At 38.2% G+C, this 22,637-nt stretch overlaps 1 protein-coding gene across 9 annotated transcripts; it reads left to right on the forward strand.

The window, feature by feature from the left end:
* Positions 1 to 3,440: 3,440 nt before the first annotated feature.
* LOC1279721 (mitochondrial glutamate carrier 1) lies at positions 3,441 to 11,063 on the forward strand. Of its 9 annotated transcripts, none has more exons than XM_061663041.1 (9): positions 3,907 to 4,071; positions 4,151 to 4,263; positions 4,642 to 4,708; positions 5,782 to 5,916; positions 6,652 to 6,801; positions 8,956 to 9,079; positions 9,181 to 9,392; positions 9,449 to 9,589; positions 9,666 to 11,063. In XM_061663041.1, the coding sequence occupies exons 3-9, from the start codon at positions 4,650 to 4,652 to the stop codon at positions 9,814 to 9,816; spliced, it is 972 nt and encodes a 323-aa protein (XP_061519025.1). In that variant the 5' UTR covers positions 3,907 to 4,071; positions 4,151 to 4,263; positions 4,642 to 4,649; the 3' UTR covers positions 9,817 to 11,063. The 9 variants fall into 9 exon arrangements, with proteins under 9 accessions (XP_061519021.1, XP_061519023.1, XP_061519019.1 ...); XM_061663038.1 differs by having other exon boundaries at positions 4,151 to 4,188; positions 4,639 to 4,708; XM_061663036.1 differs by having other exon boundaries at positions 4,151 to 4,188.
* The last annotated feature ends 11,574 nt before the right edge of the window (positions 11,064 to 22,637 follow it).

A 22,637-nucleotide genomic window follows, 5' to 3' on the forward strand; every position in this document is an offset into this window, starting at 1 on the left:
TTTTCGATAGGTGCATCAAAATTTTATCGGTAGTTTTCGGTAGAAGTTTAAGATTTTTTCGGTAGTTTTCGGTAGGCTTTGAAGTGTTATGAGGGGGGGGGGGGGGGGTTGTCGGAGATGGAAGCTAATCTGTCGAATGAAGAGCAGCACGAGAAAATACATCTTTCATTTATTTAAAGGAGATAGTTTAGATTAGGTTCATAGCGGTCACATGAGGCCTTTCTAAAGTGTCGATCTGAAAATTTTACTAGGGAATCTAAGGCAGCGGTCTAATCTTGTTGCGCGCAACATTGTTGCTCGGCAACATATCGCTGAGGTGGTCTATGAATGTTGCTGGCAACATTTAGCTTTGACATTGTTTAGCGTAAAAAAATTGCCAATTAACAGCTCAGAGTTTATTTTTTATCATTCACTTATTGAATGAAGTGTTGAAAAAACAAAATATACACCAAAAAATGTATTATAAATGCTTAAAATCAAGGTGGAATGTATAATGAGGTGTAGTTATAGCGCTTTTGGCGATCCCCCCCCTGGGCTCCGATTTTGACAGATGGTTTTCCGCTTGTATATGTATTGATGGATTGTTTACGTTTTGCATGGTCAATATTTGGTGGAGATCAATTTGGGTGAATATTTTAGTTTATTAGAACACAGTCCGTAATTTAAAATGGATTTTTTTCTTCGAGAACTTGAAGCGTTCGCCAAAAGCGGAAAACTAACTGTCAGTTTTCTTCGTCGATTCTTCTTCCACCTAGCTGTCAAAACGGGCTTATAACTTGACCTGATATCTTTACGGTCCTTGCCAAGGTGGAATGTATAATGAGGTGTAGTTATAGCGCTTTTGGCGATCCCCCCCCTGGGCTCCGATTTTGACAGATGGTTTTCCGCTTGTATATGTATTGATGGATTTTTTACGTTTTGCATGGTCAATATTTGGTAGAGATCAATTTGGGTGAATATTTTAGTTTATTAGAACACAGTCCGTGATTTTCAATGAAAATTTTCCTTGGAGAACTTAAAACGTTCGCCAAACGCGGAAAACTAACTGTCAGTTTTCTTCGTCGATTCTTCTTCCACCTAGCTGTCAAAACGGGCTTATAACTTGACCTGATATCTTTACGGTCCTTGGTCCTTGCTTAAAATCCAAATTTAGCGGATGTCAACAAAACGCACACTGCTGCTGTGTCATTTCATACACCCGATTACCATGGCCAAGGTAAATAGAAAATGTTGCCAGACAAAAATCAAATTGGTTTGATTTTGGCCGGCAACAAAGTTGCGCTAGCTGTCAAAATCCATACATTTTGCCAGCAACAATGTTGCGCGCAACAAGATTAGACCAGTGCCTAACCCAACAAATGATTGGGACGCTCTAACAGCAATCGAACGCGACATCGAACATGAAAAATATATGGAATTTTACATGTTCGATGTGATAACCCGAACAAATCGAACATGTCAAGTCCTATACATTTTTCATGTTCGATGTCGTGTTCTATTGCTGTTAGAGCGCCGGCTTACATTATCTGTCAAATATCATATAAAAGCCTAACCCGGCGCTCTAGCAGCAATCGAACAAGACATCGAACATCAAGGTGGATTAAAAATATCAGATGGTGGATTAGGGCCTTTGGGGGGTCGCCATAGTTGATGGACTTTACGTCATTTTAGAACCGTTACCGTAGCAATAGACGATGCGCAATCTCAGATTGCGCATATATTTATCTGTCAAACGGGTCGGTTTGATATATTTATCTGTCAAAAAATATATATATATCTCGGACATATAATCTTGAAAATTTATGCGCAATCTTGGCGCAATCTGAAAATGTATGGAAATGACGTTTATAGCTCAGGGTTGGCTACGCGAAATGACTTATGTTTTGATAAAACGAATATATGCGCAATCTGAGATTGCGCATCGTGTATTAATACGGTTAACCATTGGTTTCCGGACACAAAGCTTAGCAAATAGAACAGATTTCTTTGTTATTATGTGCATTTTTGTGTGTCTATTGATTGTATGTAAAAAATGAGATATATTAACAAAAGAATTGATTAATTGTTTATGCACGAAATTTAAAATCATGTGAGTAAGCGTTCTTATCTCACGTAAATTGTCCATGCGTCTAGTAGATAATGAGGAATTAATGTGAAAATTGAGAAAAATAATGATTTCTTAGTTTTTATCACCAAATATGTCGAAAACACAATGAATGTTAAAATAAATTCACGGGATAACACAAAATAACACACTTTAATCCATGTTTTAAGGTTAAATAAGAATTCGCAAAGTCCAAAATATTCCGCGGCCGCGAAATTCCGATCCGTGTATTTTCGGCCTAATATATTAAGTGATTTGATAAATGGTTATATGACTTTTTGGTCAGTTTTACGAAAAAATCTGTGATTTTAGATAGGAAAAATGATCGGTAGGAATACAAATACAGTAGAACGTCGATTATCCGGGGACGGATTAACCGGCAGGCGGCTTAACCGTGCGCATAAATCTGAAAGCTGTTCATGCGTACAGCCAAGGTGTGTTTATTAAGGAGGTGAATTGTTAGCGCGTTTTCCGGGCGCCATCATTGAGTATTGTTATGTCAAATCGCATACAATTTTCTATACCCCCCTCCAGCCCTCCCCGATTTTAATACCGGAGCCCCCAGTATTGTTATGTCAAGTCCTGAAATGTCAATTTGCTCTGAAGCACTTCACCTCCTAATATCCATACACCTTGCGTACAGCGAATGTTTGCAGCGATAGTCAAGTAGGTAACCAGTTTCTTGTGCAGCTCTGTAGTGTCTAGGGGTATTTTCGAAATTCATTTTTGTTCCAAATTGATTATCGCTGCAAACTTTCGCCGTACGTATGAATAGCTGTCAGATTTATGCGCACGGTTAAGCCGCCCGCCGGTTAATCCGTCCCCGGATAATCGACGTTCTACTGTAGATCAGATTTCTTTGTTACTTCATGTATTTTTGTGTGTCTATTGATTTTATCGAAAAAATGAGATACAATAACAAATTATGTGATGATTTGTTTCGTCACGAAATTTAAAATTATGTGAGTAAGAGTACTAATCTCACTTAAATTGTCCATGTGTCTCGTAGATAATAAAGAATACATGTTTAAATATGAAATATAAATTATTTCCTAGTTTTTATCCTGCTACATGTCTAAAACACAATGAGTAATAGTAAATAAGAGTAGTAGTAAAGAGTAAATTCACGATATAACATGAAATAACACACTTCAATCTATGCTTTAATCTTAAATAAGAGCTCACAAAATTCAAATATATTTTAATGAATATTTAATCGAAAAATGTGATAATTCAAATATATTAACAAATGTAAAAAATATGTAGACAACGTTTGAATCCTGGGGATCTTACGTCAAGTGACAAATTGTCAAAATGCTCTAGATTCCACCACCTGATATTTTTAATCCACCTTGGTTCAACATCAGCTGAGAGAAAAATAACAACAAATCTTTATCAGATAGCCCAGTGTTGTAGCACCGCTTCATGCTAAACAAATAGAATAATATTTGAAGGTTGACGAGTTAACTACAGTAGGTGACACATTTAGTTGGTGTTTTACTGGAGTTTTTTTAACTGGAAGTTCGCTAACCGGAATGATTCTCGGTTAAAAAACACAGAAATGTCAAAACATGAAACATCCGGAATCTTACGAAGAGGAATTCATAGCAAATGTGCAGTCTTCTCACAAATTTATCCTCTCAGTTAGCGGTCACCTACTAACATATCCTTTTCATAGAATCGATGATCAATAACACACGTTCGTTAAAACAGATTTAAACAATGATTAGCATTAAAATAATATCTATATGATCTGACTAGTCCGTGTGATACGTTTGACGGTCCTGACACATCTAGGGTTCTTGGGGCAGTGTATATAAATACTTAGCAATCAAGCAACTCAATCCGCACTCAGTTTTGGTGGAGTGATCACAGGATTAATCGTATCTGATTGAAACTATCGGTGAAGAGTGGTGTTTGTGGTGTTTGATTATAAGGGGGAGTTGTGTGAAAGCTTTGCAAACAAAGTAAGATGACAAAATAGTTGCATATGCAAAAACAAGAGCTAGTCGTGTATGTAAAAACATTGCTGTAAATATTTTGCAGGAGACGAAAAAATCGTCATTGAATCGATTTCTTACCATGTAAGCTATTTAGCAATGTGGTTTAGTTTATGCTTCAAATTATTTTGATAGATTCGCCAACTGGATAAGTGTTATGTAAGAATGCCGGATTCTGCCCAAACGCGTACAATTGTTGAATATGTCGAACCACAACCTATCGATTAATTTGAAAAGTCTATCGTCTATGCAAAGTGACCATTGTACAGTAATTGTGTATGTTGTTGCCTTTCTGGTGCGTGGTTAGCAACAGAATGATTCCATATAAACATTAACGTTATCGATCGTAAATGAGCCAATATTGATGTGCTTATTTACATATTCAATTAATATCAACCCACGAAATTTAGTCTATCATTGTTAATGAACTCTATTGTATTTCTGTTAAAATATGAAATGCCATGAATCCGTCGCACAGGTTGAACAGAAAAGCAGTGTAATATATATTATAGAAGTTGTTTTTCTTGTTTTCAGCAGTTTCCACAATGGCTAGCAGTGGCAGTAACTCAAAATCTTCTATGGTCAATGGAACAAAACAGTTTGCGTAAGTGATTTACATTATCTGTATCAAATGTGTATTACAAAAGGATGCATGATATGTACTATTCAATGTAGTCTATAATTGATAGTAGCATCAATGAGGCTGATAACAAGAGGTAGATTACTATTAAAGAAAGCAGTATCATATAAACATGCCATGTAGCCGACAGATAAACGAGCTCGTTAAAGTTAGCGATTTGGAAACAGGAGTGCCTTGGCAACAACTCGTTCGTTTATCAATACAGGTAGATACGTGTTTGGTACATTTTTAACATGTGCCTTTGATTAATATGTCTGTAATTGTATCTTGTAATTGAACGATTGAAAATCTTCTTATTTGCCTTCTTTATTGCGAGAAGCCCTGAATTTTCATTCTCGCCTGCTCTGGCCTAAGAATATCTCTAAATATATTACAAATTCCTTTTAATTCTTCTTCTACTTGGCGTAACGTCCTACGGTATTCCTATATACAGGCTTTCGAGACTTATTCAGTTCCACGCAGCCAGATAGCCTATCCTTGGAACGGTCCACAGGAGGCTTGAATCCATGACGATCATGTTATTCAATTGTACGAATTGACGACTGTACCACGGGTTCGCTTCTTTTTAGCAAAATACTTTTTAGGTTTGAAAAACGGTTTATTCCACTATAAAGCAGTATATCTCCATCATGTTAGGTATCTGTGTGTGTGTTTTTTTAAATCACTTGCTATCAATAGCAAGATACCAAAATCTTCATTTGTCGTTCATTGAATAAAATATGTTATATTGGCTGCGCTTTTTTCATTTATGATTATGATATGATATGATTTACTTTTAAACGCCGGTTAGAAAAAAAGTGTTTGGAAACTAATTGAAAACTTGTTGTTATTTACTTGTTTTGTTATTTATTATTTTTTGTTATATTATTTATTTTACACATAACGTGTTCGTATACCGCTTGAGCAATGTTTTAAACATTTAGGATAAATAAGTGTCAGTCTTGTTAACTGTTTCTGAATTTTCACGGTGTTGCATAACAATCAGTTTAAGTCTACGCTTGGCATTTTTCACGATAATCAGCACTTTTTCTTTTCAGCCTGTTACCAAAAATCATTAATGGTGGTATTGCCGGCATAATTGGTGTTTCGTGCGTTTTTCCCTTGGATCTTGTGAAGACTCGCCTACAAAATCAACAAGTTGGACCTAATGGAGAAAAAATGTACAATTCTATGTAAGTTAATAATTATCAAGAATAAGTTTGGAAGAAAAATATTCGATTGTTATGTAACATTTATTGTATTATTATTTATTATACTCTTCTCTCGTGTATGTGAGTAAAACTGCGCCTAATCTTTATAGAAAGCAGTTTGTATTTTTTAACAAAAGGCTATGATTGCTCCACTCCTTATTTTTTAATTATTTCGGATTATTCAATCGCATCATAGAAAACAGGTCGATGGAAAAGTAAATCAGCGATGTAAATTACATCGAATTATTTTCGTCTTTTTATGTTATCTGATCTGATCAATTATTTAAGTTAATGATAATAGTGATGTGCACTACCGCAAGCAGCTGTTCTATTCGGTGAATTGATTTATACAGTGCATAAGCCACAATTGACGATTGTTATGCTCTTATTAGATGTACTGATGAACTGTTTTCAACATGTAAACAGTTTGAACGTATGAATAACATTATATCATATATTATAATGCATCAATGTAGCATGTTTGTTTTGTTTTGTTTTGTTTTGTAATGTTCTTGTGTTAACAACCGTTGTATTTTATTTTTTTGTACTTAAATATTTTCATTATTTGAAACCCTTTTAGTTTGATTCAGTGAAACTGATGGTATAGTTCCACGATTTTTTATTTGTGTTTTTTTTGTTGTAATCTAGGTGATAATTACCTAACATGAAATAAAAAAGTTTTTAAATGCGAGAATTAAATTGTTTGTCAAATTATAGGCTTGACTGTTTTAAGAAAACCTATCGTGCGGAGGGATATTTTGGTATGTACCGTGGTTCAGCAGTAAATATATTGCTAATTACCCCTGAAAAGGCTATAAAATTAGCAGCAAACGACTTCTTCCGACACCATTTAACTACATCCAATGGGTAAGTAGCTGTTGTTGTGACAATAATAATAGAATAATAATAAGTGTTTTTAAATAAATAACAACAAAGAAAAAGCATGCCATTGCTAAATACGCACATGTCATCGTTAGTTCACAACAAAATAATGTTTTAGAACCATTTTTAGTTATCTTTACTCTCAAGCGGTATGCGATAAAGGATTTTCCTATAGAACTCAAGACCGCAGGACACTTTGACGAATTTGCGAGAGTCAATCGCAAAACTGCGGAACTAGACATGGGCAAAATGATTCTTTGTGACGATTCGAGTGAGCTGACTCTTTTGCTTACTGCGAATCACGAGCGAGCGGTGATTCGTCCGCTCACGCAACCATACCTTTAATTGGACAGGATATATAGGTGAAATCTTTCGTGAGGATTTGGATAATTAATGCAGTGTGTTCTCGAATAATAGGGTTTAGAGCTAATGGCGAGAAAAATCAATACACACAAACACACATTTTTTACATCTTAGATGGGAATAAGTAGCAAAACAATCACTGATGAGTTTTCATTTCTTTATTTGTACCCCCCGTTTTTTGCATCCGTGGCATCCGATCATTAATGAAATAATTATCTTTTTTAGACAGTAGCAATAATCAGGCAGGAAGAAAAAACAAAATGTCACTCTGTGAACGAATGTTCACAAATCATTATAATAGTGAGTCTTTAAGCAATATGGCAAAGCCCTCCTGTATAAAAAACATAGCGTGAGGCAATTGAAATACAATAAAAAATATACCTTGCTTTTTATCAGCGGCTCTACAATCAGCTCGCGAGCGCACTGTCTATCAAAAATACGTAGCGAGAAGAACAAGGGAGCTCGCGAGCCCTCCTTTTCTTCTCACTACGTATTTTGTCCAGGCAGCGCGCTCGCGAGCTAGCATGATACCCTCACTGATTTAACATGATCCGCACTCCTTATGCATGTTGGCGCTCGCGAGTTAGGCTGTTTTTTCTGAATGGATTTTAGAACCACAGGTCGCTCGCAGCTACCCTAATCTTCACTCTACGTATTTTGTACAAGCAGTGCGCTTGCAAGTAAGGCTGTTTATTTCTGTATGTTTTGCACATACGATGCGCTCGCGCTTAACGATGTTTTATACGTGTTTTTCGAATAGGCAGTGTGGGTCGACGGTAGTAATTTTTTTTATAAAAAACGTTAATTTTAGTGTTAGTTTTACTTGACCACAATAAAAATATTTGCCATCTTTTCACGCAGTTGCTTACATTCCGTATCAGCCCGACAGTGTTATATATTTTATTTTTTTTTCTCGGGGCAACTAGTTTCAAACGAGCTTTTTTGATTTTTTATGCGAGCAGGCGAATCATATTTTTCTAGAATGAAGAGCGACGAGCGTCTTACTAATGGGAGCGAGCGAAACTTAAGATTTCCGCTCTCCTTGCCTCTCCGCTCTCATGTCTAAGCGGAACGATACGTGAAAACGTTGACGATACCGGGATCTGCGGATTTGTATCGCAAGACTGCCCCAAGCTCCCGACCACGTTGGTTTTCGCAGTTGCAATGCAGTTTGATTTTCCAAAACAGTGGGTGCTAGGTGGATTAAAAATATTAAATTATTAATAATATAAAAAAAATCTACGAGACACATGGATAATTTAAGTGAGATTAGAACTCTTACTCACATGATTTTAAATTTCGTGACTAAACAAATCATCCAATCTTTTGTTAATATATCTAATTCTTTCGATAAAATCAATAGAGATACAGAAATGCACATAGTAACAAAGAAATCTTTTTTATTTGCTATACTTTGAGTGAAGAAACCAATGGTTAACGGTTTAAAAATGACTTAAAGTCCCTCAACTATGGCGACCCCGCAAATATCCTTTTCCACCATCTGCTATTTTTAATCCACCTTGAGTGGGCGCCTCAAAATTTGAAATTAAAAAAATATGTCCCTGCGAGGCGATAATATACCCGAAAAAGTGTGCTACAGTCTTGATATACAAATCCGCAGATCCCGGTATCGTCAACGTTTTCACGTATCGTTACGCAGTCTTGCGATTGACTCCTGCAGATTCATCAAAGTGTCCTGCGGTCTTGAGTTCTATAGGAAAACCCTGTGATAACCCCTGTTGAAAGAAATTATTATTTGTGATACATATTCCTTAGCACCCTGCCAATTACTCGCCAGATGGCTGCAGGTGGGTTAGCTGGATTGTGTCAAATTGTAATAACAACTCCTATGGAACTCCTGAAAATTCAAATGCAAGATGCCGGTCGTGTGGCTGCACAGGTTAGTTAAACTAATGTAACTTTTATTGCTTGGAGTTTAGACGTGATTGTAACAATGTGTAAAGGAGTTAATTCTAATTCGTTTATGGACACATTTTCCAGGCCAAAGCTATAGGTAAAACTATTCCGAAGGTATCCGCTACTTCCATAGCGATGGAACTGATCCGTACGAAAGGAATAACAGGATTGTATAAAGGAACTGGTGCAACAATGCTACGCGACGTTTCATTTTCAATTGTGTATTTTCCATTATTTGCCACTCTTAACTCACTCGGTCCGCGTCGGGATGACGGCAGTAATGAAGCTGTTTTCTGGTAGGTGCATGGTAATAATCTTAATGAATGATGATCAATTGAATTCTTAATCGCAGGTGTTCATTTTTGAGCGGCTGTGCCGCCGGTTCGATGGCAGCTCTAGCTGTAAATCCATTTGATGTTGTGAAAACGCGTCTACAAGCTTTAAAAAAGGTTGAAGGCGAAATGCAATTCAATGGTGTTGCCGATTGTATTGGGTAAGCTGATTGAAATAGTATTCTAATTTTAGGTCATAAATGTTGTTCTCATCTACAATTTTGTATATTTTCACAGAAAAACTCTAAAGTACGAAGGTGTGACTGCATTCTTCAAAGGAGGATTGTGTCGTATGATTGTCATTGCACCTCTGTTTGGTATAGCGCAAATGGTATATTTCCTAGGTGTTGCCGAAGCCCTACTTGGCGTTAAATCCGGTAATAAGTAAAGCTGTTTCTAACGTCATGTATTTTTTTTTGCTGTGGATCAGTTTGTTTCAACTAGATGCAATACTCAAAGTTTTTGTTAATATCCCAGAATCAGAACATTGAATGCCTCACAATGACACTATTGTCAAGCCGATTAATACCGAATAACGTTTCTGTGTCCGTTTCGATATTCCCACATGTATTTTGAATTGTGTTTTTAAATGAGTTTGTTTTCATTGTGTAATTATTTACTCGATTTTGTTGTATAGCATTAACTTTGGTAGAATTTTCGTTTTAAAATTGTTTGCGTATGACTTCTGTTTTGCAGTGGGCATGAGAAACTATGTAATTACGTATATGATATGTTTGGACAGTGTTGTTCGTATGAATAACTAATGTTGTTGTTGGGGTTTGACTACATGTGCATATCCAGCTTAAAAAGAAAATTCAGAAAAGCTGTAAGATAACTCTTTGCAAATTCAATGCTTATGGAAAGCCAGGAGGAGGGAAGGAGGTGATGATATATTAGAAAAGAGCGGTAAAGTTTCATAAAAGCTTATGAATGTGTTCAATATACAATCTCATGATTTGGATTCTTTATGTGGGTATTTCATTTACATGAACCAAAAGTATTAGAAACATGCATTTTGACCGATTGATAATATCCTCAACATATAATGTGGTTGTATAAATATTATCTTAGCGGATTCCCGAGTAACGAGTGCTAACATCCAATGAATGATTTAAAGATTGATGGATTTGATACATGAAACTAACTGTGAAAAGAAGCATGATTTCCGCGAGCCTCACAAAAAAATAACTTTAACACCCCTTTGGTTAAATAAAGTCGAGTAAACCGTAAAGTTTTTGAATGCATGTATCCTGAAGCATTGATCAATAACATAATATGGCTACAATGTATAACAACGGCAAATTTTTAAAGAGTTGCATAAAAATATGTAAGGTTGTACTCTTATTAATATTGATATTTTAAAATATTTTTAATGTCTCGTACAAAGCCTTCACCTACATATTGTTTCCTAAGAAAAGTGAAGAGTATGCTAGAAGCAGACAGAATGCTTAAATGAAACTGATGACAATAACGAGAAATAGAACTGTGTGTATGATTCAGCGATGTATCTGGATGTCATGAAATAGCAAGAACTAACTACAATATGGTATGTAGTATGACGCATCATAAGAATTTCAATTATATGTAACTATAATCAATTAAATACCAATACTGCTTAAAAGCATGGTAAAACTAGCCCAGCAAACGTTGTTTATTTTTTGTGTAAGATAACAACCAAGACATCTGATAACGCATGATCCTGAATATTGCTGGTATATCATACAATAGAACGTCGATTATCCAGGGGCGGATTAACCGGCGGGCGGCTTAACCGTGCGCATAAATGTGACAGCTGTTCAAACGTACTTCGAACATTTGCAGCGATAGTAAAGTGGGCAAGCAGTTTTTTGTGCAGCTTTAGAGTCTTGTGATATTTTCGAAATTCAGTTTTGTTCATGAACAGTTGTTAAACCTATAGTTATTGATTAACATAATATTCTACTAACGATGAATCGATTGATTCAAAGTGAATTTATTATAACACTAGTGATTTTTTTAATTTTTATACGAATTTGACATTTCTTGGACCATTATAGGTGCAAATCGATTAGCCGGCAACCGTCCGGTCCCGAGCTACCCGGATAATCGACATTCTACTGTATTTATTTTGTTAACCATATCATTTTAGTCTGCATTGTTGACCAATATGTTCATTTCATAATTATTTTGGTTTGCAATTAATAAAACTTTTATTTTACTAGCTGTTACGGAAAGCTTAGTTATTCACAAAAAAATAAAAAGATCCATCTCTGTTTTGTTACTTGGGAAAATTGGGTAAAAGTAACCGTTCAAATAGACATTGAGCGACAACATCGCGCGCGACAAATTGTCGCTCTATCCCCAGGCTCGTTAACGAATTATCCCCGAAAACATCAACTATATACAGACCATTTTCGGGGATAGTGAACACACGTGAAGAATGAACCCATGCAAAAAAGAGCTAAATATATAAATGAACATTCGGATTTACTCTCTCACCCCATGCTCCAATTCATGCTCATGCTTCATCCTTGATGCTACCAACCACATCGCTAGTTCTACTTCGAATCACTTTGCCAATTGCGCCATTATATTATTATTCATGATCGGGCTATTTGCTGGTTTTGTTGTATGAAGGGGTACTGACACTAAACAAATTAAAATAAATAAAGAAAAATATTTAAAAGAAAAGATTGAATATAACACATGCATTTCTAACAACGAGTAAAGAGGTCTGAAGTTACTGGAGCTGGATGTTTTAAAAATAATATTAAACTTTTTTTATTCAGGAGTAACGGTCCAAAAAGGCCGTATTGCTTATAATATTAAACTTTAAATCACCAATGAAAACAATAAAAAGAGGATTTTGCACGCAAGCGGTGGATTTGGATACAACCATACTTGTAGAAAAAATAGTTTTTTTTTTTTTGCAATAATTTCAACTCTGCTCTGTTCATCAACACTGTTTTGTGTAGGTTGAGGTTTTTATCAATCGCAATAATTCTTAGAACACCATTATTTTATCTTCACACTGCTGTTATCCATGCTATTAGAGTACAGTTGTTCGCAATGTTGTTTGTTTCCCTATCAAAAGACCAATGGCACCGGCATGCGGGAAAGTTTGCTGGCAGGCCCTGGGGCCTGCCATCGGGCTGAACGTGTTAAGTAATAAAGGATACCAAAGAACACAGCTTCATAACAATTTGATAAGTTCCGTCGGCAGTTTCGAGTCGATGAAGCTTAAATTGGTATAATTTACTACTTTTCCGAAAAATAAAGTGACTTTGCGTTTTTTTTCTTAATTTTTTTTATAAGGCCAAATGAAGGTCATCACCTTCGAAGTAATCCCCTTCCGATGCAATGCACCTCTTCCACATCTTATCCCACTCCTCGAAGCAGGAGGAAAACGCGGATGCTGGTATGTCCTTTATTTCTTCCGTCGCTGCGGCTTCTATCTCCTCGATAGTGCCAAAACGGTGTGCCCGAAGCGGCCGGTTTAGCTTGTTGAACAGCCAGAAGTCGTCTGGTGCCAAATTTGGCGACTACGACGGTTGCGGAACAATGTGGGTGCCAGTTGTTGCGAAAAACTCAAAATGATGGCCGTTGGGGAGCGCGCATTATCGTTGTGCTAAAACCAGCTGTTGTTTTCCCCCAAATCCAGCCGCTTTCGCCGGATGGAGGAACGCAACCGCCGCTTAAATTACGCTTAGATAGTTCTGTTTGTTCACCGTTTGTCCATTCGAAAGAAATTCCTTGTGAACCAACGCACGGTAATCAAAGAATCCGTCAGCATCGCCTTGATTTACGACCTGCTTTGGCGCGACTTCTTGGGCTTCGGCTCGTACCATTTGTACACATTTTTCGTCGACACATATTCTTTCACGAAGGATTTTTATAACATTTGCATGTAGAGTGCAATAGCAGTGACAGAGAGGGACAGCATATACAAGTAGGGAGAATAGGTTTACAGTTGTTATTGAAACACCGCCGAAGACGGGCGAATAATATAACACCGAACCAAAATTCTACCATTGGCGCAGCCGGTACGATTTTTTTTGTTGGCGGTGTGAAAAACGGGCAGATATAAGATGATAACGGAAAAGCGCGAGCCTGGAAAAGTCGTAGCGCGCAGCTTTTAATGAAAGAAAGGCAAAATGTGAGTTCGACAAAATCCCGACTCTGAATGGGAAAAGAGAATGCGAGTTTGGTTTGAAATGTACAGGGCAGTTTGGCACAAAAAAAGAAGAAAGAATATGAGAAATCGAGAAGAATGCAAATACGGTTAAAGACCGTAGTGCATAATGTAAGCCTCGCAAACGTTCACGCTCCTATCGAAGAGAAAGAGGAAGAGGAGAAGGAGCTATTTTACAGCCGCCTCGCTAGAACCATAGATGCGTGCCCCAGGCATGACCTCATAATCATCCTGGGGGACTTCAACGCAAAAGTCGGTAGGGAGCCAATGTACCGCCAATACACTGGCTGTCACAGTGTGCATGAGCACAGTAACGATAATGGTAGTCGATAATGGTCCAGTTCGCAACAGCGAACAATCTGGTTTTTGGAAGTACCAAATTTGCGCGCAAGAAAATCACACAAGGTTACATGGGCGCACCCGGTTGGATTAACCTTCAACCACATCGATCACGTGTTCGTAAGCCGCCGACGACAGTCGAGTCTGTTAAATGTCAGAATATATCGAGGAGCCAATATCGATTCCGATCACTACTTGGTTGGCTTAGTGATACGTTGTCGAATTGCCCGCCCCCGCGCCAATGGGTGCGGAGAAAACACGCAGCCTCGGCTCAACACGGACTCTCTAAGGGACACTACTGTCCAACAGGAATTCAAAGCCGCTTTAGACGAGTCTCTACTACCAGAAAACAGTTATGAAAATATGAGCGAGAGGTGGAACGCTCTAAAAACAAAAATAATAAACTGTGCAAGAAACATACACCCACCACGTCGTGGCAACACCAAATCTGGTTGGTTCGACGATGAATGCAGACAAGTGACCGAACGTAAGAATACTGCATACCGAGCAATGCAGCAACGGCATAGAATGCGGGCATGCGCAGAGGAATATTCACGGCTCAGACGCGAAGAGAAACGAGTTCACCGTTCCAAGAAGCATGCTTTGGAAGAGCAAAACATGCGGGACCTCGAGCAAACCAGAGAGGCGTACGGACCGACATGAAAGTTTTACCAAGCGATAGCAGGACACTGAAACAACGTTGTACCTAAGGTAACCTGCTGTCGCAACAAGGATATAGTTCTGGTTAGTAACCAGCCAGAGGTCCTCTCGCGGTGGGCTCAGTACTTTGATGAATTACTCAACGACCAGTTTAACGAACAGCTAGAAGCGCCACTAGCAGATAGTGTCATGCTACTGCCACCTAGCATAGTAGTAACTGAAAGACTATCCGTCGGCAAAAGGCTAACAAAATAACATAAAATCGGTAGAATTGTTAGTCATACATTTATATAAACAATTAGGATTTACTTGTAAACCAAATACTAAAACATCATGACAGAATTGAGACTCAACCGAAATGCACACGATGATAGATCAACGTAAAAAGACTTGATTATAAACTATGGATCTAGCTATTGGAGAATGAAAAATAATGAAGTTGTTGATTTCATGAATCGTTATTTTCTTTAACCAACAAGACGTAGTATTTTAAGAATGCAGTTGCTATGGAGGTTTGCGGTAATAATAGAGTATGTGGAAAATATTAGAAGGAATCATTATTGTTTGATTGTTTATTACTCGTTCAATGGATAGCAATGGATCCGTGTGAATGTTCTTAAGTCTAATATTAATTTAAGATAAGTAGAAAGGTCATCTTAATAATTCGTTTCTAAGGCAGTGTTTAAAGGATTGCACTGAGTTTCGAAAATCAAACAAATGACGAACTTCGTTAAACACCCTAATCATGAAGTTGAGGGGGTCTCTAGATCCATATCCAGTTCGACTACGGTTCAGGGAAAGTAGCGGACGAGAACGAAGCTGAACAGCAGGCGCGTAAAGGTTTAACTGCTGGAGCAGGGATGAACAGTCGATGTTACTTTGCAGTAAACCAGCCACAAACAGTTGTTGCGCGGTACGGCGTCTGATATGGAGCGGTTGCAGTCCGAGAAGCTGAAGTCGCGTTTCATAAGGTGGTAACTGACTGCGAGGTGGCCAAGGTAACAAGCATGTTGCGTATCGGGATAAGCGACGCTGTATCGATTCCATTCTTTCGGAAAGTCTTTGGGTTGAGGGCTTCCAGACAACACAGGCGTATTCGAGTACCGGGCGGATAATACCGCAGTATAACGCGTTGATGCAGACTGGGTCTTTGAAATCTCTTGTTATCCGAAACAACATGCCAAGCAATTGATTACCTCGGGTAATCACCTCCTCCGTTTGCTGGTCAAATGACAGCTTTGAATCAAGTATGACTCCGAGGTCCTTCATAGCATTAGTGCGTTCTATAGGTTAACCGTTAACTGTGTAGCTGGTGTTCCTAATTTCTCGTGCTCGTGTGAATGAAATGACTCGGTATTTTTCAATGCAAAGGCTCAGGCACTTCCGATTGCACCATTGGCGAAAATCGAATAGGTATTGCTGTACCTCGGAGTGGTCTGTGTCATTCTTTATCGTCATGTAGATTTTAATGTCATCTGCATACATTAAATGATTCGCTGCTGGTACTACATACAATAGGTCGTTGATGAACAGTACGAACAGTAGTGGACCCAAGTTGCTACCTTGTGGCTTACCAGATGATGCAATGAAAGACCTTGAATGGCACCGTTGGAAACACACAGCATACGATAGATTGACAAGGTACGATTCTAACATACTAAATATTAAATTTTAAATTTCGCCCAAGTCCCAACTTATTCATCTTGGCTAAAAAGATGTTGTGATCGATGCTATCAAAAGCAGCCTTTAAATCCATATAAACTGCATCTGTTTGCATCCTGCTATCCATGTTACGGAGACATTGTGATGTAAAGTCAACAAGGTTAGTAATCGTCGACCGCTTTGGAACGAAACCGTGTTGTTGAGGGCTGATATAGTGGTATGAAACCGTGAGTAAACTTGTTTGGATCACTTTCTCAAAATCTTCGGCCCCAGCACAGAGTGATGTTATGCCTCTATAGTTGGCTGCATCTTCCTTGTCGCCTTTTTTAAATATGGGGACAATTCATGAACTTTTCCAAATAGAGGGGAATCCTCCTTGTTGCAGTGAAAAATTAAATAATTTGGTGAAGATCGGCGCTATGGACTCACAGCATCGACTGAGAATGACGGCAGGAATACCATCTGGGCCAGGACTAGCTTTGGGCTTGACTGCTTTGAGCACATTTAGAACAGATTCTTGTGATATATTAGTTAAATTTTTTGGGCAGAGGTATTTGCACAATAAATGAATAATTACAGAGCGTTCACAATACAAAATAATAGGATCGAGTTTATTCACGTCTTAACGAGAACGAGAAAAAAGGAAGAAGAAAATGATGCGCACTTTAGGCCCGTCACACCGCATTGTTTATCTGTCAAACAGATGATGTTGGCAGCTCTGTTATGGCAATCAGGATTATGGCAAAGATCAGTTGATGTTGCAACAAAATTAAGGTCGATGACATCATTAGGAGTATTAATTAAAGCGTTGGTGATAATATTGTCGTCAGTAGTTGAGATTGTGTATGCCTCCTCGAATCTACACGCAAATATGTCACAAATATCTGAAGCAGTTGAACCACCTCGGTCATTGTGGTAAATAGATTTAGGTGTCACATTCGTATTACTGCGTTTCTTACGACAACTCCAGAGAGCTTTGGGCCTTTTGATGAAATTCTTCTCCAACCGAGACAAGTACCCACCGTAGCGTATTTTATTGTAACTACGGTACAAGCGAGTTGTTTCATTTAATATGCATTTGTTAACATGTGATCGGTTCTTCGTATATTTTTTTAATGCAGCTGCCTTAGCTCTTTTAAGTTTTTTTAGGTGGCGGTCAGACCAAGCAGGGCCGCTCATTGGTGTGATAATTGGTACACATGAATCAAACGAGGATAAAAGAAAGCGTATAAATATCGATACATCTTCATCAACAGAATTAAACTGGCTAATTCTGAACTGGCTATTAAAATTGGTTATGAGCTCGTCAAGCCGAGTAAAATTGGTTTTATAAAAATTCATCCTAGATCTACTTGCCTGAGTCAGTGTAGGATTAGGCATTGTGCTTGGAATTCGAACCGTTAAATCGATGACTGGATGGTACAGGTCAGGAGAGATTAGTGGTGTTGGGCAGGGGTGCAAATCGATGCAGTAAGATGTTGCAATAAAATTTGCGAATACTAAGTCAAGCTGCCGGTTAAGCGAGTTTTTGATCTCGCTTTTTTGATTAAGATCGCTAGCGTTAATTTCATCCAAAAACCTGGATCTGACCGAGGATGATGAATTTGCCACATAATGCGCGAACGATGATGAGTGACCAAATGTTTGTTGCGATGGTGACCATGATACTGCCGAAAAATTAAAATTTCGAAACAGAAATATTAGATCATTAGTTTTTGCATGGTTTACTATTGCACTTACACTTTCAATCACAGATGTAAGAGTATTTGTGTCGTTAGCTCGATTAGGAGGTATGTAAACAGTCCCGATGAATATCGTGCAAGATGAAAGGCGAACGGTAACCCACACTTGCTCAAGTGAGTTACTAGGTAGAGTGAGTTCACGGGTGTTCAATAAGAATGAGCATGCGATCAGTGCGCCACCACCACGAGTATGCATACTGTTGGACAAGCTACGATCACATCTATACACCGAATAGCCCGGGTCAAACAGTAGCGATGATGGAATTAAATTGTCAAGCCAGGTTTCGGTGAGTATTGTTATCTGATATTTGGCGTCCAATGTGTTCAATCCGAATTCTGTGAGTTTGGTACGTAGTCCGTAATCCTTTCATTGTGTAATTATTTACTCGATTTTGTTGTATAGCATTAACTTTGGTAGAATTTTCGTTTTAAAATTGTTTGCGTATGACTTCTGTTTTGCAGTGGGCATGAGAAACTATGTAATTACGTATATGATATGTTTGGACAGTGTTGTTCGTATGAATAACTAATGTTGTTGTTGGGGTTTGACTACATGTGCATATCCAGCTTAAAAAGAAAATTCAGAAAAGCTGTAAGATAACTCTTTGCAAATTCAATGCTTATGGAAAGCCAGGAGGAGGGAAGGAGGTGATGATATATTAGAAAAGAGCGGTAAAGTTTCATAAAAGCTTATGAATGTGTTCAATATACAATCTCATGATTTGGATTCTTTATGTGGGTATTTCATTTACATGAACCAAAAGTATTAGAAACATGCATTTTGACCGATTGATAATATCCTCAACATATAATGTGGTTGTATAAATATTATCTTAGCGGATTCCCGAGTAACGAGTGCTAACATCCAATGAATGATTTAAAGATTGATGGATTTGATACATGAAACTAACTGTGAAAAGAAGCATGATTTCCGCGAGCCTCACAAAAAAATAACTTTAACACCCCTTTGGTTAAATAAAGTCGAGTAAACCGTAAAGTTTTTGAATGCATGTATCCTGAAGCATTGATCAATAACATAATATGGCTACAATGTATAACAACGGCAAATTTTTAAAGAGTTGCATAAAAATATGTAAGGTTGTACTCTTATTAATATTGATATTTTAAAATATTTTTAATGTCTCGTACAAAGCCTTCACCTACATATTGTTTCCTAAGAAAAGTGAAGAGTATGCTAGAAGCAGACAGAATGCTTAAATGAAACTGATGACAATAACGAGAAATAGAACTGTGTGTATGATTCAGCGATGTATCTGGATGTCATGAAATAGCAAGAACTAACTACAATATGGTATGTAGTATGACGCATCATAAGAATTTCAATTATATGTAACTATAATCAATTAAATACCAATACTGCTTAAAAGCATGGTAAAACTAGCCCAGCAAACGTTGTTTATTTTTTGTGTAAGATAACAACCAAGACATCTGATAACGCATGATCCTGAATATTGCTGGTATATCATACAATAGAACGTCGATTATCCAGGGGCGGATTAACCGGCGGGCGGCTTAACCGTGCGCATAAATGTGACAGCTGTTCAAACGTACTTCGAACATTTGCAGCGATAGTAAAGTGGGCAAGCAGTTTTTTGTGCAGCTTTAGAGTCTTGTGATATTTTCGAAATTCAGTTTTGTTCATGAACAGTTGTTAAACCTATAGTTATTGATTAACATAATATTCTACTAACGATGAATCGATTGATTCAAAGTGAATTTATTATTACACTAGTGATTTTTTTAATTTTTATACGAATTTGACATTTCTTGGACCATTATAGGTGCAAATCGATTAGCCGGCAACCGTCCGGTCCCGAGCTACCCGGATAATCGACATTCTACTGTATTTATTTTGTTAACCATATCATTTTAGTCTGCATTGTTGACCAATATGTTCATTTCATAATTATTTTGGTTTGCAATTAATAAAACTTTTATTTTACTAGCTGTTACGGAAAGCTTAGTTATTCACAAAAAAATAAAAAGATCCATCTCTGTTTTGTTACTTGGGAAAATTGGGTAAAAGTAACCGTTCAAATAGACATTGAGCGACAACATCGCGCGCGACAAATTGTCGCTCTATCCCCAGGCTCGTTAACGAATTATCCCCGAAAACATCAACTATATACAGACCATTTTCGGGGATAGTGAACACACGTGAAGAATGAACCCATGCAAAAAAGAGCTAAATATATAAATGAACATTCGGATTTACTCTCTCACCCCATGCTCCAATTCATGCTCATGCTTCATCCTTGATGCTACCAACCACATCGCTAGTTCTACTTCGAATCACTTTGCCAATTGCGCCATTATATTATTATTCATGATCGGGCTATTTGCTGGTTTTGTTGTATGAAGGGGTACTGACACTAAACAAATTAAAATAAATAAAGAAAAATATTTAAAAGAAAAGATTGAATATAACACATGCATTTCTAACAACGAGTAAAGAGGTCTGAAGTTACTGGAGCTGGATGTTTTAAAAATAATATTAAACTTTTTTTTATTCAGGAGTAACGGTCCAAAAAGGCCGTATTGCTTATAATATTAAACTTTAAATCACCAATGAAAACAATAAAAAGAGGATTGTGCACGCAAGCGGTGGATTTGGATACAACCATACTTGTAGAAAAAATAGTTTTTTTTTTTTTGCAATAATTTCAACTCTGCTCTGTTCATCAACACTGTTTTGTGTAGGTTGAGGTTTTTATCAATCGCAATAATTCTTAGAACACCATTATTTTATCTTCACACTGCTGTTATCCATGCTATTAGAGTACAGTTGTTCGCAATGTTGTTTGTTTCCCTATCAAAAGACCAATGGCACCGGCATGCGGGAAAGTTTGCTGGCAGGCCCTGGGGCCTGCCATCGGGCTGAACGTGTTAAGTAATAAAGGATACCAAAGAACACAGCTTCATAACAATTTGATAAGTTCCGTCGGCAGTTTCGAGTCGATGAAGCTTAAATTGGTATAATTTACTACTTTTCCGAAAAATAAAGTGACTTTGCGTTTTTTTTCTTAATTTTTTTTATAAGGCCAAATGAAGGTCATCACCTTCGAAGTAATCCCCTTCCGATGCAATGCACCTCTTCCACATCTTATCCCACTCCTCGAAGCAGGAGGAAAACGCGGATGCTGGTATGTCCTTTATTTCTTCCGTCGCTGCGGCTTCTATCTCCTCGATAGTGCCAAAACGGTGTGCCCGAAGCGGCCGGTTTAGCTTGTTGAACAGCCAGAAGTCGTCTGGTGCCAAATTTGGCGACTACGACGGTTGCGGAACAATGTGGGTGCCAGTTGTTGCGAAAAACTCAAAATGATGGCCGTTGGGGAGCGCGCATTATCGTTGTGCTAAAACCAGCTGTTGTTTTCCCCCAAATCCAGCCGCTTTCGCCGGATGGAGGAACGCAACCGCCGCTTAAATTACGCTTAGATAGTTCTGTTTGTTCACCGTTTGTCCATTCGAAAGAAATTCCTTGTGAACCAACGCACGGTAATCAAAGAATCCGTCAGCATCGCCTTGATTTACGACCTGCTTTGGCGCGACTTCTTGGGCTTCGGCTCGTACCATTTGTACACATTTTTCGTCGACACATATTCTTTCACGAAGGATTTTTAGAACATTTGCATGTAGAGTGCAATAGCAGTGGCAGAGAGGGACAGCATATACAAGTAGGGAGAATAGGTTTACAGTTGTTATTGAAACACCGCCGAAGACGGGCGAATAATATAACACCGAACCAAAATTCTACCATTGGCGCAGCCGGTACGATTTTTTTTGTTGGCGGTGTGAAAAACGGGCAGATATAAGATGATAACGGAAAAGCGCGAGCCTGGAAAAGTCGTAGCGCGCAGCTTTTAATGAAAGAAAGGCAAAATGTGAGTTCGACAAAATCCCGACTCTGAATGGGAAAAGAGAATGCGAGTTTGGTTTGAAATGTACAGGGCAGTTTGGCACAAAAAAAGAAGAAAGAATATGAGAAATCGAGAAGAATGCAAATACGGTTAAAGACCGTAGTGCATAATGTAAGCCTCGCAAACGTTCACGCTCCTATCGAAGAGAAAGAGGAAGAGGAGAAGGAGCTATTTTACAGCCGCCTCGCTAGAACCATAGATGCGTGCCCCAGGCATGACCTCATAATCATCCTGGGGGACTTCAACGCAAAAGTCGGTAGGGAGCCAATGTACCGCCAATACACTGGCTGTCACAGAGTGCATGAGCACAGTAACGATAATGGTAGTAGATAATGGTCCAGTTCGCAACAGCGAACAATCTGGTTTTTGGAAGTACCAAATTTGCGCGCAAGAAAATCACACAAGGTTACATGGGCGCACCCGGTTGGATTAACCTTCAACCACATCGATCACGTGTTCGTAAGCCGCCGACGACAGTCGAGTCTGTTAAATGTCAGAATATATCGAGGAGCCAATATCGATTCCGATCACTACTTGGTTGGCTTAGTGATACGTTGTCGAATTGCCCGCCCCCACGCCAATGGGTGCGGAGAAAACACGCAGCCTCGGCTCAACACGGACTCTCTAAGGGACATTGCTGTCCAACAGGATTTCAAAGCCGCTTTAGACGAGTCTCTACTACCAGAAAACAGTTATG

The sequence above is a fragment of the Anopheles gambiae genome, chromosome 3 (assembly GCF_943734735.2).
Source record: "Anopheles gambiae chromosome 3, idAnoGambNW_F1_1, whole genome shotgun sequence".
Taxonomy (NCBI): domain Eukaryota; kingdom Metazoa; phylum Arthropoda; class Insecta; order Diptera; family Culicidae; genus Anopheles; species Anopheles gambiae.

Coding starts and splice junctions, on each gene's coding strand:
- LOC1279721 (XM_061663037.1), top strand. CDS start 4,650: ATGGCTAGCAGTGGCAGTAACTCAAAATCTTCTATGGTCAATGGAACA. Junction 9,393..9,448: donor AGTAATGAAGCTGTTTTCTG/GTAGGTGCATGG, acceptor TCTTAATCGCAG/GTGTTCATTTTTGAGCGGCT. Junction 9,590..9,665: donor GGTGTTGCCGATTGTATTGG/GTAAGCTGATTG, acceptor ATATTTTCACAG/AAAAACTCTAAAGTACGAAG.